At 43.0% G+C, this 14,757-nt stretch overlaps 1 protein-coding gene across 10 annotated transcripts in view; it reads right to left on the reverse strand.

The window, feature by feature from the left end:
* Positions 1–14,757, reverse strand: part of LOC147113335 (metal transporter CNNM4-like) — a 122,688-nt gene that overhangs the window by 67,779 nt on the left and 40,152 nt on the right. For all 10 annotated transcript variants that reach the window (XR_015079178.1, XM_085994274.1, XM_085994276.1 and 7 more), the window contains exon 2: positions 2,314–2,457. Coding sequence is in view for 9 of the 10 variants with exons in the window: in XM_085994274.1 (XP_085850400.1) it covers positions 2,314–2,457 (144 nt within the window). In the remaining variant the exon portion in view is untranslated. The remainder of the gene's footprint in view (positions 1–2,313; positions 2,458–14,757) is intronic.

The raw sequence follows: 14,757 nt of genomic DNA on the forward strand, positions 1-14,757 counted from the left end.
AGGTCACAGGATGAAGCTTAAATATCCCAAGACCACCAGATGATGGTAAAGGAGAACGTTGCCCAAATGTTCGCTCCAGAAATTTTGACAGGGAGAGTTTGGTTGTGAGGACATAGCTTCAAAGGCACCTGAAAGGAAGTTGGCAGCCAGCAAGTTCATTTGCTTCATAATCCTGTTAGGAAAATTCTGCATTTTGATAAACTTTAGTAATAAAGTATATGCTTTTCTTCTTTTTAAACCGTCTCTACAATACAAATACCCTGTATTAAAGTTGCCTTGTTTATTCCACTACATCATTGTCATGCTGAAGGGCAAATGACAAATGCAGATCTGTAAATTTAGTTGCATGTTCCATCACCAATAACTCAACAACATATGCATTGTGTCCAAATACTGAAGTGGCCTATAAGGTGAACTGATCTATGCAGACAAACTTATATGTTCCATTAGATACTTGAAAAAGACAAGAGTTTGTCTAAATGCAACAAAGCCACAGTCAACTTTTAAAATATAACTTAATCCTCATATGGGACTCAAAGAAACGATTGTCCATGCTGGCTATACTATAATCCAGTCACAATTGGCCACGGGTAAATGTAAAGAATTGCTGTAGCTCCTGGCAACATTGCAAATAGTAATTGGCTTCTTCTTCACAGACGTGCTGGGATCTACAAAAGAATTCAGTAGCTCCTATACAGGTCCACATACCTCTAGTGTGAAAGAACAATGTCTCCTCCAAATCCTTTCCATCTACAGCCAGGAGCCTTGATTAAAAGTAGCTCTGGAGGGGATGAGCTGCACCACAACGTAGCAGTGGAACCTGAAGAAAATATGGATGTCGAAGATTATGATAGTCCCCTTGATTCTGATTCAATATACTCCGATACATCCATTAGAGAAGTGTCATGTGTTCAGCATTACGTGGTCCAAATACATCCAAGTAGGACCAGGATACAAGAAGCAGCAGGAAAGACGAGGAGGTAGAGGGCTAAAAGTTTCTGGAATCCCAAAAACCGATATCCATAGTCACTTGCAAATTCAGAATGAACACAAGGAGAAAAGTTCTAATTCTGTTGCTGTCATTCAAAGACAAGCATGGATCAATTAAGCAACAGAGCAGATAGAATCTCATTAGACTGGTTGCTGTCATATAGGGCATTCAATCTGCATTGTTGTTTAACATGCCAGAGTAAGTTGTTATGAAATTTCAAGCCTCTCTGGATGTCGTTCCAGAAATATGTGGGCCTTTGTTTGTCCTGCTATACAATGGGAAGTCTTCAAATTCGGCCAAGTAACAATGTAAAATCAGAATTCCAACAGCACCTTCAGAACTATGGAATGATGGGTAATGCTTCTCAACATTTTGCATCAGTGAAAGTAAATACATCCGTTAGAAATCTGAGCAGGAACCAACTATATTAATACTATCATACATTTGCTAAAATTAGCTTGCATATTTAAAAATATTCTGGACCATGCTTCAACCTCCTCCTCTGCCCCGTCTCTGAATCTTATCAAATGATAAGAGCTTTACACTGTAGTTTGGATCTTGTGCAAATGAATACATATTTATGCACACCATTAATACCTGGTTCAATATGGTTTCACGAGCACACACCCAATGAACTCAAAACTGGAGATGAAACAGCACAAGGCCATGACTGGTTACACTCCTAATTAATGTATGCTCGAGTTGCCAGAATAACTATACATAATGATTCTACAAGTGCCCAAATTTGCCAAAATTTTGTTGTTCAAAAATGCTTTTGCATACATACACAAAGGATCAAAAACAGTCCATTCTCCACACATCATCAATTCTTGTAAGCCCCTTGGATGCACAACATTTAAAAATAAAAGAGAGGCACACCATAAAAATCCCATGCTGAGGAAGCATCTGTTTCCTGATTGCAAAGGTGCGACTCCAGATGAGTTTGGACAGTCTCAGTTTAATTCCTTATGTGCATCGTTCCACAGCGCAACTGGCCAATTTAGCACGAAATTGACAAATTCATTCAAAAATGGTATGGAAAATGTACGAGGTCATGTTAGTACAATGTTGGCATGGTCCTCTTCAGAGCTTGGCTGTGCTCCATTGTTTGAGTAGAATAGAGGGAAGCTTTAGTCAGCATCTAACTGTAATATACCTAGAACTGGAAGTGCTTGATTCATAAAAGAACAGCTGAAAAGAAAATTGCATGCTGGCAATGCCATTGAAGGAAAATGCTGCCATTTCATTAATCATACTACTATTATTAACTGAGTAAGTGGCTTACATCTCTCCAGGAGATATTGGCAGGAAGCAATACATACTGTAGATGTCTGTTTCATCTAGGATCTCTGATTTTATAATTTCTTCAATTATATCTTCCAGCGTGATGATACCCAGTACTTCATAGAAAGGATCGCCTTCTCCCTCATTGTTGACTCTCTCTACTATTGCCAGGTGAGATTTACCTGAGGAGAAACAAACACAGAAAACTGGCTCCATCATAACATTGTACTAGAAGACTAGCAAAAAACATGATGCCATAGAAAGCTTATTCACACAGTTCTAATAACATTCAGCTGTGGGATTTACTGCATCTGTCCGTAATTCATTGGACAGCAGTGTTGTCTCTGTGCCACATTACAATTATGGAGCAAGAATTAATCATCCTCACTGACTAGCTCTTATCTGACCGCGTGCTTCCTTTTTCCTACTTAGTACTCTGTAGGAGTTGAAATTCCTTTCAATAAAAAAACCTAATCATAACAAAAGCACTGCACCCGTTGAATAGTGCACTAGAAGATTTACACCTCTCTCCCTTTTCTCCTGAAACTTTTGACTCTTGTTGGGGATGTTGCCAGTTCTCCAATACCTCACCCACATGGCCATTCTTTATGCAACAGCCTAGGCAGCAAGTGCCCATAGGCTTTCCCACTGTGAAGGACATCACAGCTAAGCCCAATCCTGTGCTCACCCAATGGTTACTAGTTATCAGTCCAATCAGTAAAGGGAACACTGCTGGATTGCCCCTCCCCATCTAGCCCAGGAGTGCCAAGACCAATTGAAGCACCCCAGTACTGCCTTGGGTGAGAGATGCAAACTCAGGCAGATTGGGGATTCTTTACTTGCTGGGAAATTGGGTGAAATTCAGCCTTCACCGAAAGTTTCTCCGATTGTTAAGCGATATTGCTTCTATTTAAAAGTATGTTTGTCTACAAAGTGTCATTTTTATAGAAACAACAACATCAGGCTAGTTTTTCCATGCATTCACAGTCAGTTGGCAGAAAATGTAGTCCATCATTTATATATAACTATTTATCCATCCTGAGTTGGTAATGCTGTAACTGGCAATGCATTGAAATCAATGAGTAATGGTGCAACTGTCATGGGAACGTCCACTGTTCTTAATTCCTCTACAGGATAGCACGGTTTCCTGTAACATTGTAAGAACTCCTGTTATTCTTGTTCACTCCTGAGGTGGCACCATAACCTCTCTCAGCCTGTTATAACAAACATAGTTAAAAGAGGTTTTCTTGTGAGCAATGACGAAGGAAATTCACTAGTATGTTAATAGAGCTTTACAAATATGACAATAATTGATGTTCAGGACTTTGTACCGTCGAGGATGAGAATTGCTGCATTCTGGATTAGCTGATTTTTGTGAAGTGTGGAGGCAGGGAAGCAGGTAAGGAGAGCATTGGAAAATTAAATCCTCAAGGCCTAGACCAGGGTTTCAGCTGTAGTGGCAGGGGAGAGGTTGGAGGATTAAGCAGACCATGTACTGGAGTGGGAAGAATGCAGACTTATCAACAGACTAGATGTGGGGTTAAAATGTTCCGAGTCAAACAGCCTGCTAAGGTTCACACCAACAGATTTAGCCTGAGAAAGCAGTTGGATAGGTTGATAGGAGTCGGAGCCGGAGGTACCAGTGGTTGGTGGAAGCTGAAAAGGATGACTTTGATTTTGCTGATATTGAGGAAATTTCAACTCCTTCAGGACTTGGTGTCAGACAGGCAGTCACAAAGTATAAAATAGAAATGGTGTGATTGGCATGTGTGTGGAAACTGTAGCATGTTACTGATGAACAGGAGAACATAGTGGATGAAGCCCTGGGGCACACCAGACGTGACACGAGAGTATAGAAAAGAGTCCATTTAGGCAATTGCTCCCTAACAAACACACAACAAAATAAAATCCTGGGTCAAATCTACCACTTATGCGCCCCTGGCACAGAGTAGGAAATTGTACACATGCAGAACACAATTTTTCACCCATTCATTTTAATGGATGGAAAACCATAGGCCATGAGGCTCTGTGCTGGGAGAAGGCAAGGGGAAAATTTATCTTCATTTATTTTGGCTGTTTTGACAAAGAAAGTAATTATTCTAGTTCCTGATTTGTCATTAACGTAACCAGAACTACTATTTATGTTCGGAGTTCACTGTGAAAGAAAGGCAAAGACTTACATTTATATAGCACCTTTCATGACCACCGGACGTCCCAAAGTGCTTTACAGCCAATGACATTTTTTTTTTTGAAGTGTAGTCACTGTTGTAATGTAGGAAACAGCAATGTGATAATGACCAGATAGTCTGATTTTTTTTTTTTTTTTTTAAGTGATGTTGATTGAGGGATAAATATTGGCCAGGACACCAGGGGATAACTCCCCTGCTCTTCTTCAAAATAGTGCCATGGGATCTTTTGCGTCCACCTGAGGGAGCAGACGGAGCCTTGGTTTAACGTCTCATTCAAAAGACGGCACCTCCGCCAATGCAGCGCTCCCTCAGTACTGCACTGGAGTGTCAGCCTAGATTTTTGTGCTCAAGTCTCTGGAGTGGGACTTGAACCCACAACTTTCTGACTCAGAGGCGAGGGTGCTACCAACCGAGCCATGGCTAACACCAAGAGAGCAGAGCTGCTGAGAATTGTACTAATTGCACCGCTTCAAGCAGACATATTTTGGGCCTCTAAGCCCCAGTGTGGATAAGTTTCAGAAATTGTAAATTTATCTATATTTTATGCTTGCATTAACATGGCATCTTATTAATTGAAAAATATCTCAGTGCTTCAGACAAGGAATCACTGAGTGCAGTGAATGTTGTTACGTAGAAAAAGCAGTAAAGAAAAACTTGATATTATGTGGAAGGAATGGTGTTAAAATGTGCCTAAAACGTAACAATCTCACAGGAGAATAGTCACAGCAAACTATACTGATTAATTATGCTGCATTGTCCACGGCTTCCACCACCTAAAAGGACAAGGGCAACACGAGAACACCATCACCTCCAAGTCGCACACCAAGGCGGTTAAGGCGGCATACAAGATACTTTCCTTTATTAGCCGAGGTACAGAATACAAGAGCAGGGAGGTTATGCTTGAACTTAATAAAACACTAGTTAGGCCACAGCGTACAGCTCTGGTCACATTACAGGAAAGATGTGATTGCACTAGAGCGGGTACAGAGGAGATTTATGAGGATGTTGCCAAGACTGGAGAACTTTAGCTATGAGGAAAGATTGGTGAAGCTGGGGTTGATTTCAACAGAGGAGGCTGAGGGGAGACTTAACTGAGGTGTCTAACATTATGAGGGACCTAGATTGAGAGCATAGGAAGGACCCATTTCCCTTAGCAGAGAGGTCAATAGATTTAAAGTAATTGGTAGAAGGATTAGAGGAGCGTTGAGGAGAACTTTTTTCACCCAGAGGGTGGTGGGGGTCTGGAACTCACTGCCTTAAAGGGCGGTAGAGGCAGAAACCCTCATCACATTTAAAAAGTACTTGGATATGCGCTTGAAGTGCCGTAATCAGCTGGAAAGTGGGATTAGGCTGGAGAGCTCTTTTTCAGCCGGCATTGACACGATGGGCCGAATGGCCTCCTCCTGTGCTGTAAATTTCTATGATTCTGCCATCCCAACTTGGAACTCCCAATCTAACTTCACCACATGGATTGCAGGGTTCAAGGCGGCGGCTCACCAGCACCTTCTCGAGGGCAACTAGGGATGGGCAATAAATGCTGGCCTTGCCAGCGACACCCATATCCGGAGAATGAATTTTAAAAAAAATAAAGAATAAAAATCTACAACACTGCTGCTGGTGGAGGCAGCCCTGAATCAACAAGCAGTCGTATCACAGAAACAAACTGGCACAGTAGTTCCTGTGGCATGGAGTACCAACTCAAAGGATTTGTTTCTGCAGCACCACTCGTGGCAAAAAAAAAAACTGGAGACAGACGTTGCATTTTATAATTTTGTTCTAGTTGTAGGAAGGCAAGCGCTCAGCCCACCCTTGTGCATGCTGGGCTCTCAATCTTGCCCAGAGAGGCCAGCAATGCAGTTTTTGCAGTACTGGCCTTTACGGGTCTTCTTGTAACAGCGGGCAAAGTCTGCAGCCAGAAACTTAAAAATCACAATTCAGCCTTTTGGATACTTCTGGCCGTATAATGCTGCACAAGAGTAGCTATTCTGCCACTGCTGTCAATGTGCAGTGTAAATCTTGCAAATCAAAATATGAGACAATAATTATGCCTGTGCTGAAACACTGATAAAGCAGTCATAAAAAATTCCAGAGAGCATCTATCCATAAAAGCTACTCAGCACAGAATCATGAACATAATGAAATCAGCTCAAAGGTGTGGGAAAAACAGCTACTGTATCTCCCAATCCGACATAATGGATTGTGTACTCAGCTCAGTACTGGGTTCAGAACATCTCCTGGAATCTATTTATTTACATTATAAAGGATACTAAGAACTTGTAGAGAAATTAAAGTCCAATTATTTTCTGCTGATATCAATATAGCTTCTGTGGGTGTATAATCAGACTGAAAGACAGTGAAGTTTCCAGCCACCTCTGTAAATTGTTGCGACCTTTCTGCTGCTCAGCTAATGTAAGTAAGTGTGTAGTTCTCTGTTCTTCGAATTATATTCTAGTAACACCACCAAAAACAGATTAACTGCTCATTTGTCTCAATGTGGCTTGTGGGACAGCACAAATGTTTAAAATCTTTAAAAAAGACAGTGTGGTAGAACTTTTTCTCAACCATATCTAACTACAGGAAGAGACTACTGTATTTGGCCACATGACTTGCCTTCTGAAACAAAATGTCTAAGCGTATTCCCCAGTTATTAAAAAAAAGGGGTTTACCTACTTTGTTCAACTGGACATTATTAAACTAAATCTTTAAGTGAACTTTCAGCTCACGGGCAAAGTGTGTGGGTCAATGCGTCTCCTTTGCCAGCACTTTGCCTCTCGATTGCAAACTTGTGGGCTCAAGAACCACACACCAGTTGTTGAAGCTCACAATCTTAGACTGACACTCCGGTGCAATATTTAGGGAGTGATGCATCTTTGGAGGTGTCTTCCTTCAAAGGTTGATCAACCTAGGTCCCAGCTGCTTGTGTGTCAGCTTTGGCTTAATGGTAGCAATTATAAGAACGCAAGAAACATAAGAATTAGGAGCAGGAGTAGGCCACATGGTCCCTTGAGCCTGCCCCACCATACAATAAGATCATGGCTGATCTTTGACCGCAACTCCACTTTCCCGCCCTCTCTCACCTCTAATCATGGGTTCAAATCCCAGTGAAGAGACGTGAACACATAACCTAAGCTGACAGTACTGACGGAGTGCTACACTGTCAAAGGTGCCGTCTTTCAGATGAGAGCTTAAATCAAGTTGTGTATGTCCTGGCGAACATTTATTCTTTAACCTACATGACGAACAACAGATCACTTGGTCATTCATTTCATTGCTGCTTGTTGGACTTGGATAAGCACAAACTGGCTGCTGCGTTTCCAAAAATGATAACAGTGACTTCACTTCAAAAGTACTTCATTGGTTCCGAGTGCTTCAGGTGAATGTTAAATAATCCTGGCACTGTTCAAAGAGGAGTAGAGTTCTCTATTTCCAGGCTTAGATCAACATTCCTTTCCCAATCTTGAAGATTGCCTACAGATTTTCTAACCCTCCAGCAAGATTCGAATTTTCACCAAGTAATTATTCCCGATAACTGAGCAGGTTCACATATATTCAAGTGCTATCCTATGGATTCTGATAGGAACACCATCGGCTTTTCGGTAAGGTCGGACTAAGGGCAACATATTTACCTAAACAGAGAGAAACACGAGATCGTAAATATTTTGATGTTCCCTAGAAACTAAATTTTTGAATAGTTAGTATTCACTGACAAAGAAAAATGTGTACCAGATGTTATGTTATTATTCAGCCAATTAGAAAGCTAAACATCAGAGCTTAGTTGAAATTATGGCATAACTCAGCCTTGAGTTTTGGGTTTTATATTTTTCTGAACCTAGTTCAAAAATAAAGTCTGGTCAAATCAGACGCAAGCAGAAATATGCCTTTTTGGTCAAAATGAAACAGCATTTTTATAAATCAGAAAACTTCAGGATTTTCAATCTAATCAGTAAAATGTCTCCAGAAAGAACAAAGAAAATATTTGACAGCGTTAACATTTAGAACTGTCTTTACAAAATATAATGCTCAAAGCACCTGACGTGCATATTTAGCTGTACCATCACCCCTGAGCCTTTCTCCTCCCGGAGACTTCAGTCAGTAGTCTGTATGTGACACAGGTGACTGAAGGGGAGCGCCGTATCAGTCCTGCCTGTTGGTATGGAGAGAAAATTACGTTCTTCCCGCAAAAGAAAGCAAGCAGCTGTGGGCATCACACCAGAACACTAGATGGCAATGTTGACATTTCCAGGTTTTATCATGGTTAACCCTCATTTTTGAATTCTGGGGTTAATTATCGGGTTTAATTATAAAATCAGAAAGCTTAAGCCTCTAACAGGTTTGTTTTTTGCCGCCCTCTTTCCAAAGTCACCAATTCATGCTATAGTATATTTACTGGATGCCACCAACCCTCCAGACCTCACACACAAGTGGCCAGCCTTCAAATGTAAACCTAGGTCTTGTGTGTTGACAGGCTATTCAGCTGTGGAGGGCATCACAACTGAAGTGAATCCCATCATCTCACATTCTCCAAACAGGTGCACCTTCAAGGTCAAGTCACTCGATGATGATCAGGGGCAGGATTCCTGGCTGATTTTCTCCTCTACACCTAACTGTAGCCTCCTCCTAGCCGAGACAAGCTAACTCAGCACAGGCCAGGAAGTGAATTGGAAACGTTGCAGTGCCAAACTGGGCACTATACCATTGTGGAGGTTGAGGGCTCACCGTAACAATCGTAAAATACTTACAACACATCACCAATACCTCAGTCTGTAACAATTTACACTGTGGTGACCTCTAATGTCAGGCCATCTGATAAATAGGATAAGTGATGCTTTGATTATTTTCAACACAGTTGGACTTCAATCTGCCAAACACATGAAGGATCAAGAATGGGCAAGCACTGTCTAATATAAATCAGTACATTGCTGGAGGCATTTGAGAACAACTGCCCTCGTTAGCTTTCAAGTACATGCAGATGACAAGGTCTTATTTACGCCACTTCCTCCAGTGTTAAACATTGTTTTGAAGGCTAAGGCACAAATCATCAGTTTAAAGGTGGGATGTGAAGAGTAGCCCTGAATACCAGGAGCAATAAAAAACAGAATTAAAAAGAGAATCAGCTTTGCATGTGCCACCTAAACCAAACCATGCAATAAATGTCTTTACTAATTCGCTACTGGCAATAGCGTTAGCAGCACAATCCCAGCATGAATCCTATTTAGCCACATAAACGTTCACAACCTCATGTAATCTTCTGCACCAGTGTGTCAATGGAGCAATGAGATCAAGTGGCACAGGAAGCTTAAAGGGCTTCTTCTTCAGCTTTCTTACAACATAGATCAAGTAAACTCCTTCAAATTTGCATCTGAACTATTGAGGATGTTTGAACCACCAGGGTTAGTATGTAGAGATAAAAAGAATGCCAAAAATGTTGGAAATCTGAAATGAAAACAGAAAGTGCTATAATGCCACAGCAGGTCAGTAAGCATTTGAAAGAAAAAAAACAAATTATTGTCTGGGAACCGAAGGAAGGGTGTAAACTGAAACATTAGCATGTCTATCTCTTTCCTACGCTGATGGAACTGCTGTATATTTTCTGTTTACTAATCAATCTCCCATGGAGTTAAGACCAGGCGCAGCCATCAGGTGAAGGAGATATAATTGGACAAGGGCATGCAGACATAATCCAATCCCCATCTTAAAATCATATATTCTCATCTTATTTTTGTAATTCCATTATAAATTCCTGTGTCAACATATATAATGAAAAATGCCAATGTAAACATGTCACACTGTAATTACACCCTCCTGTCAGTGGTGGCAAGCCATGCTGTAATAGAAATGGTTGACAAGAAGAGTATGCAGATGTACTATTTTTAATATATCGCTGGCTCCCGGTCCACCAACACCTTAATTTTAAAATTCTCATCCTCGTGTTCAAATCCCTACATGGCTTTGCCCCTCCCCATCTCTGCAACCTCCTTCAGTCCTTCAACCCTCCTCCAACTCTGGCCTCTTGTGCATCCCCCACTTCCTTCGCTGCACCATTGGCAACCATGCCTTATGCCATCTAGGCCCTAAGCTCTGGAATTCCCTCCCTAAACCTCTCCTCCTTTAAGACGCTGCTTAAAACCTACCCCTTTGACCAAGCTTTTGATCACCTGTCCTAATGTATCCTTCTTTGGCTCATTGTCAATTTTTGTCTGATTACAGTCTTGTGAAGTGCCTTGTGACATTTTACTATGTTAAAGGCGCTATATAAATGCAAATTGTTATATTACAGATACATTACAGTTAGTATGAACTCTCCAAAACTTTATGAAAACAATAACAGCGCATTACAGCCCAACTTTAGAATTAACCATCCATTAAAAGGACTACATTGCTGACCCTACTTAATGGCAAGGAATTGCGAACATTTAGCCCAGAATTTTGCTCATGTGACATTTGCTAAACTGCCTATAAAATTCTAATGCTTATGATAAAACGAAAGTTAAGAAAATGTGCAGAATGAAATCTGTATTTTTGATATGCATTCACATTTCTGTGTGAGAAAATGGTTTTTGTACGCCTAATGGATTATGAAGACTCAAATTTTATTAGTCTTCATGCCCCTACTGTGTGTGCACTTTCTGACAGCTGCTGTATTGCTCAGCTGGATGCTCTGCAGCAGGTTGTTCTTCAGAAAGTACAGATTTAAATAAAGACCTTCATACTGCAATTATAAAGGGCCTTAGCACTAATCACCAAAAGAGATAAAGTATCAGTGAAATGCACTTCCATCTTCCTCCACGCACCCCTTCCACCACTCCCCACAACCCCCAAGTGCAAAAAAGGCATTATTAGAACATTCGGACTTTATGTGCAAGGGAATGCTGAAGGTGTTTCATTACATTTGGGTAAGTATAAACCCTCAGTTCAGGAAATCCATTTTTCTCTGTTAGGTTCATTCAGTTCATAAGTTTGCAAACATTCTGTAGTGTATGTGACTGTTCTATCTTTAAGAGAACTATTGTATGTAACCGTTCACCTTTAAGAGAACTATTTTAGGTGTGGCACTACTTATCTTGGCTGCTGTATACTGTAATACCGACGGTGACCACACCGGTATATAAGTGCTGTGTCAGGATTTATTGGGCGGATTCGCCCTGACCTTCGAATAGTAAAGTCCTGTTAAAGTTACTCTTGTAGTCTGTGTATTAATTCGCCATAATACCTACAGACTTTACAGTGGCGACGAGTTCGATCTTACCCTGCGGCAACAATACTTCCGAAGCAGTTAACGAGCGTCGAGAAGAGGCACCCGCCCTCGTCGTTCTGCTGAGAGAAAACTCGAGTCTGCAGAGCAAGGAAGAAGGAAGAATTCAGACACGAAGCCTTCCATCAGCAACAGGCACTGATTGTCCCTTCTGCCACGGTGGTGAGTGAGCCGATCAGCACGAGAAGCAAATCGGCCACAGTGACTGTGAGTAAAGGGAAAATAAAAAAATAAACGGAGGATAAGGGCGGTGAACTCGACCACGGTCGGGGGAAAGGAGCTGGACAGAAGTCGGGCCCAGAGGCGCTGAGACTGGGGCAGCGTGGAGCACGGAAGCCGCGGTACAAGCGGGCTGGGAGACGCAACGGCGTCGTGAGACAGCTAGACCGCGACCGGCGAAAAAGGCCGGGCAGCTTCCGAGGCCACGAGGCGCTGCGACCGGGATCGTAAGGCGCGGGAAGATAGAAAAATAAATAAACCGCGGAGAACTCAGCCGCAGCCGGGGAGGAAAGTACCGGACTGCGAGAGGGCTGGGAGGCGCGATTGGAGTGAAAAAGGCCGGGCAGCGACCGAGGCCACGAAGCGCTGCGACCGGGATCGTAAGGCGCGGGAAGATATAAAAATAAATAAATCGTGGAGAACTCAGCTGCAGCCGGGGAGGAAAGCACCGGACTGCGAGAGGGCTGGGAGGCGTGATTGGAAGCCGCTGAGGGAGAGACAGAGCCCGAGCGAGCGGGAGAGACAGAGCCCGAGCGAGGGAGACTGAGCGAGATCCAGCCAGCGGCTGAAACTGTTCGCCGTCAACGGGTTGTACCCAGCGCCGGTTGCCCTGCCGAGAAAAGGGAACAACAGAGCCCGAGCGAGGGAGACTGAGCGAGATTCAGCCCAGCGGCTGAAACTGTTCACCGTCAACAGGTTGTACCCAGCGCCGGTTGCCCTGCCGAGAAAAGGGAACAAGGAACGCACTGAAGCTGACGCGCAGGCTGCGAACCCCGAAAGCCAGTGGTCGTCGCCCGAGGGAAAAGCTTACCCCTCCCGCCAGGGGAAGAAACGCGGGAAGCCGCCAGTAGGCGGGGAAGACGACAGAAGCGGGAAACCACCATTTTGAAAGTGGGCGGGGGAAGAAGACAAGCGCGGGAAACCGTCATTTTGAAAAAAAAAGTTAAAGAAAAATTTCGTGTTTGTTTCGCAGAAAGATAGTGAGAGATAGTGAAGATGCCTAAGCATGGTAACATCAACAACTTCGATTCCGAGGTGGAAGATTGGGCCACGTACGTAGAACGTATCGAGATATATTGTGAGGCCAATAAGATAGCAGATGATGATAAAGCTCTCACCTTATTAAACGCAATGGTGGCAAAGACATACGGGCTATTGAAGCATCTTCTATCACCAGCTAAACCGGCGGATCAGACTTTCGCTAATATTGTTGCTGTCCTGAAGGATCATTTGAACCCCACACCACTGATGTTGGCGGAACGATTCAAATTCTATGCGAGAACGCAACGGAAAGAGGAAAGCAACGCGGAATACTTGGTCGAACTGCGTAGACTAGCGAAATACTGCCAGTTTGGGGAAAATCTGACAGAGGCATTGAAAGACAAGTTCGTGCGCGGGTTGTCGAAGGAAGGAACACAAAAGCGTCTGCTAGAAGAGAACGATCTCACACTTGATAAGGCTGTCCTTATTGCAGCATCGCACGAAGCCGCAGCGAGAGGCACAGCGGAAATGCAGCTGAAGGCAGCGGTACTCAGTGTGGATCAAATTACTTCGGGTACATCGAAATGTTATCGTTGTGGGAAGACAACACACGACCAGAACCAATGCTGGTTTAAAAACCAGGAATGTAGAAAATGTGGCAAACTTGGTCACATAGCTAAGGTATGCCGGTCAGGAAAGAAGACCAACAACAACAACAAAAAAAGTCACCGCAGGAAAAGTACAATAAGGTACACAAGGTGGCTGAGAAGAGTTCAGATGAACAGAATTCGGATTCAGACCCAACCGGTCAGGAACTGGGTAGTCTGAGAATTCACAATGTGAGTAAGGAAGCTGACCTGCAAACTATCTGGGTCATGCTAAAAATAGCCGGAGTCCAAGTGAAAATGGAATTGGACACAGGATCAGCCCTATCAGTCATAAATCGAAGGGATTACAACCGGCTATTCTCACACATACCCTTGAGAGATACCAAGATCGTATTGCAGACATACACGGGGCAGAAAGTATACCCCATGGGAAAGATAAAAGTCAAGGTGAGAGACAGGGGCAAAGAACACCAAGGAATGTATTTATATGTACTACCGGAGGGAGGTCCACCACTTCTGGGATGGGAGTGGATCTGGGAAATAAACATGGAATGGCACTACTTAAAAGCAATAATGAGTGAGAACTCGGTGAAGACAATCAGTTCAGACTCTGAAACGGATGACGATAAGACCAGCCCAGGTGCGAAAGACAAGTCTAAAATGGACTTGCTGACTAAGGTTGGAAAAACGAAGGAGTGCATAAATGCTTATGCTTCAGAGGAGAACAAAGTTTCAGAACAGAATTCCACTGAACAACAACATAGTTTGACAGAGAATTCTGAGTCTGTCCAGTTTACGGATATGCACAATTCTGAGGAACACCGGGCTCGAACTCAACTCCATTTCAAATTGCAACAGCAATTAGAACAATTGAGTTGCCGTTTCGAACAAGAGATGAAAGCAATGAAAAAGTTCTGTGACACAGAGTGGGAGAACCTGGGAAGACAACAGAAACAGCTGATGGAGAAAAAGGAGCAGGAGCACACAAACCGTCGGGGCAAGGAGGCCAAACGAATCAAAGCTGATTCGGTTTCTGAAGGTGCGTGCTCTAATCTGGTGGAGCAAGATGTTCAGCAACTGAAAGCGCTTGTTAGCGGATTGCAGGCAGAAAAGACTGATTTGGTCGCCATGAACTCCGAGCTCCTACTGAAGTTGGGTGCAGCATCACCGGACGATTCAAGTGTGGAAATTCGAATGGTGGAGGCTGCGGATGATGGCGAAGTAGAAACAGCA

The sequence above is a fragment of the Somniosus microcephalus genome, chromosome 8, assembly GCF_052327205.1.
Source record: "Somniosus microcephalus isolate GS21.2 chromosome 8, FLI_Smic_1.0, whole genome shotgun sequence".
Classification (NCBI taxonomy): Eukaryota; Metazoa; Chordata; class Chondrichthyes; order Squaliformes; family Somniosidae; genus Somniosus; species Somniosus microcephalus.